The sequence below is a fragment of the Otolemur garnettii genome, unplaced genomic scaffold (genome assembly GCF_000181295.1).
Source record: "Otolemur garnettii isolate 467f Iridium unplaced genomic scaffold, OtoGar3 scaffold00120, whole genome shotgun sequence".
Classification (NCBI taxonomy): Eukaryota; Metazoa; Chordata; class Mammalia; order Primates; family Galagidae; genus Otolemur; species Otolemur garnettii.
In genome coordinates this window covers 5214616-5217286 of record NW_003852515.1, presented here as the reverse complement: position 1 = coordinate 5217286, position 2671 = coordinate 5214616, and the positions used below count along the sequence as shown (strand labels likewise).

The 2671-nt window shown below is 36.5% G+C and overlaps 1 protein-coding gene and 2 non-coding genes across 3 annotated transcripts in view; all 3 read left to right on the top strand.

Annotated features, from left to right (window-relative positions):
• The first annotated feature begins 99 nt into the window (after window positions 1-99).
• The window catches only part of RPL21 (ribosomal protein L21), a 4037-nt gene continuing 1465 nt past the window's right edge, over window positions 100-2671 (top strand). The window contains exons 1-4 of the mRNA XM_012810003.2: window positions 100-1096; window positions 1605-1666; window positions 1913-2025; window positions 2488-2638. Of these exons, the coding sequence (XP_012665457.1) occupies window positions 1030-1096; window positions 1605-1666; window positions 1913-2025; window positions 2488-2638 (393 nt within the window). The 5' untranslated portion in view covers window positions 100-1029. The remainder of the gene's footprint in view (window positions 1097-1604; window positions 1667-1912; window positions 2026-2487; window positions 2639-2671) is intronic.
• On the top strand, window positions 1775-1843 carry LOC111727734. Its single transcript, XR_002775208.1, has one exon. It is a non-coding gene; the product is annotated as a small nucleolar RNA SNORD102 (small nucleolar RNA).
• On the top strand, window positions 2068-2193 carry LOC111727736. Its single transcript, XR_002775210.1, has one exon. It is a non-coding gene; the product is annotated as a small nucleolar RNA SNORA27 (small nucleolar RNA).

Below are 2671 nucleotides of genomic sequence, written 5' to 3'. Positions count from 1 at the left end.
CCACAACGCCCGGCTATTTTTTGGTTGCAGCCATCATTGTTGTTTGGCGGGTCCGGGCTGGGGATTCGAACCCACCACCTTAGGTGTACGTGGGAGTATTAATAAATTAAGAGAGCGATTTATGCTAGTAAACTGTCAGTAAGTTAGGCCTGACTGGTATACATGTATTTTGCCTTAATGGTAGGAGTGTAGGCCAGGAATGGCACTTCTGCCCCTGAGAACCAGAGAGCTATCAGAATAACTGGATGTTTTGGGAAACACAGGAAAGATAGAATTCTGAATGCCTATAGGAGAACTTTAAGATGATAATTAGTTACTAGTTAACTACTGAACACTGTTACCACATGCCAAGAATTGCCCACTACTTTGCAGACATTACCTCAGTCACAAAAGTGTTGACCCCATTTTACAGATGAAGATGGGAGCTTAAAAAAGGATCTCCCAGCAAGTGGCAAAGCCTGTGTCAAATTTACAATGCTAATTACAAAGCCTGGTTTCCCCTCCTGTCCTATATTCATTTCCCAGTAAATAGGTGGGAAATGAGTGAGATTTTTGACAGTTGAAGTAAATGATAAACTGTCATAGAAAATTTGATTGATAAAGGTGTTTAATATGCCACATAAAAATGGAAGACTGGGTTTTACTCTGTTTGCCAATAAATTATCTAGTTAGTAATCCCAATATCATTAGCATTCTAGACTGAGGTTTACAGATGCAGTGTAGTAGTTTTGTTGTGTTTTAACATTCTGATAGGGAAAGTGCACTGGTTTGTATTCTCATCCATTTCTAGGACTTAGAAGAAGTTTTAATGCTAAAGAATTTAGAAAGTTTTGACAGTGACCTTATTTGCTGAAACAGTTTTTTTTACCTTTTGAAAGAACTAATTGGTGACTAGCCTTTGAAATTGTTCCTTAATTCTCACATTGCTACTGAAGTGCAAACATTTTAAAATTGCTGGCTTTCTGTTTAAATGGCAATTTTTAGTTATATTTGACGGTTAACATTTTCTGGTTTCAGTAATTCACCAAAATGACGAACACAAAGGGAAAAAGGAGAGGCACCCGATACATGTTCTCTAGGCCTTTTAGAAAACATGGTAAGTAGGTTACCCTCCTTGAGAGGTACACATTTGTGTTTTATAATACATGTGTGATGTCTACCACTTTGCTAACTTGGGGTATCTAACATGCAGGCCACATGCTGATTTTGTGAGGACTTATTTTTTGCTTATCTGTGGTGTCAGATACCACGAGAAGTATACATGGATTTTTTCCCCCTCTTTGTTTCTGCTAATCAGCTTTCATTAGCGTTTTAGTGTGGCCCAGGACAGCTCTAATTCTAACACTGCAGGGAGGAGAGAGGTTGGACACCATGCAAAAGCATAAATTTAATAGTTTCATAATTAAATATCAGTGCAGGATTAAATGTTGGATAGATATTGTGAGTTAGAGTGATTTTTTTTTTCTTTCAGGAGAAACTCCATTAATAAGATTTTAAAATTTATGTAATTGTCAATGGTGATGGATGTGTTGAAAGCTAGTAAAATGGCATTTCTTCTGCTTTACACTTTTTGATACTGACTAAAAGCAAATTGTATTTTGCAGGAGTTGTTCCTTTGGCCACATATATGCGAATCTACAAGAAAGGTGATATTGTAGACATCAAGGTAAATTATAACATTGGGAAAATAAAACTACAGAAGTTTCATAAGCTGGATTCAATCCAGTATGGAAGTTCAGTTTATGTATCTTGGCACTCTAGAAGATTATCTTGGCACTTAAACGAAGATTATCTTTTTGATGGCTAAAACAATGTGAAAAACATTTCATCAGCTCTGAAAGTTCTTGAGTTGCCATTTAAAAGAAATCTTAGAGTAGCTTCATTGCTAATATAATATTTGTCTCCTTAACAGGGAATGGGTACTGTTCAAAAAGGCATGCCACACAAATGTTACCATGGCAAAACTGGAAGAGTCTACAATGTTACCCAGCATGCTGTTGGCATTGTTGTAAACAAACAAGTTAAGTAAGTAATGTTGTAGTTCTTTGTAGCTAAATAGTATTCCCATGCCCCCTTTTCACTTTGCCAGTTGGACTTATGTCTTTATTGGTCATTCAAGTGGGGCAAAGGAAATATCCTTTTAAAACTCAGGCAAACTGGTGTTTGTCTTGTATCCTGTCAAAGGAAACAAATGGAAATAGACCTATTGCAAAGTCTTTGCAATATGGTATTAGGCAGTGTAAAAACAAGTTTAGTAAGCTTTGATTTTAATATTATTAGCGATCTGATTTTGGTAAAATTACTCTTGTTTCAAAGGATGTCACCTCAACCGAACAGAGGGATATTCTGAAAGCCTCATCCAATAAGATTAATGATTGTGAATTAAGTAATAAAGCCACCACCTTGTTAATTTATCTGGGTAAAAACAGCTTCACATTTCTGTTAAATTTTTGGTGAAGCCCTTATAAGAATTTCTGCTTTCTTCAGGGGCAAGATTCTTGCCAAGAGGATTAATGTTCGTATTGAGCATATTAAGCACTCTAAGAGCCGAGATAGCTTCCTGAAACGTGTGAAGGAAAATGATCAGAAAAAGAAGGAAGCCAAAGAGAAAGGTACCTGGGTTCAACTGAAGCGCCAGGTAAGAGCTTGACAGCTTCTTTTTTTTTTTTTT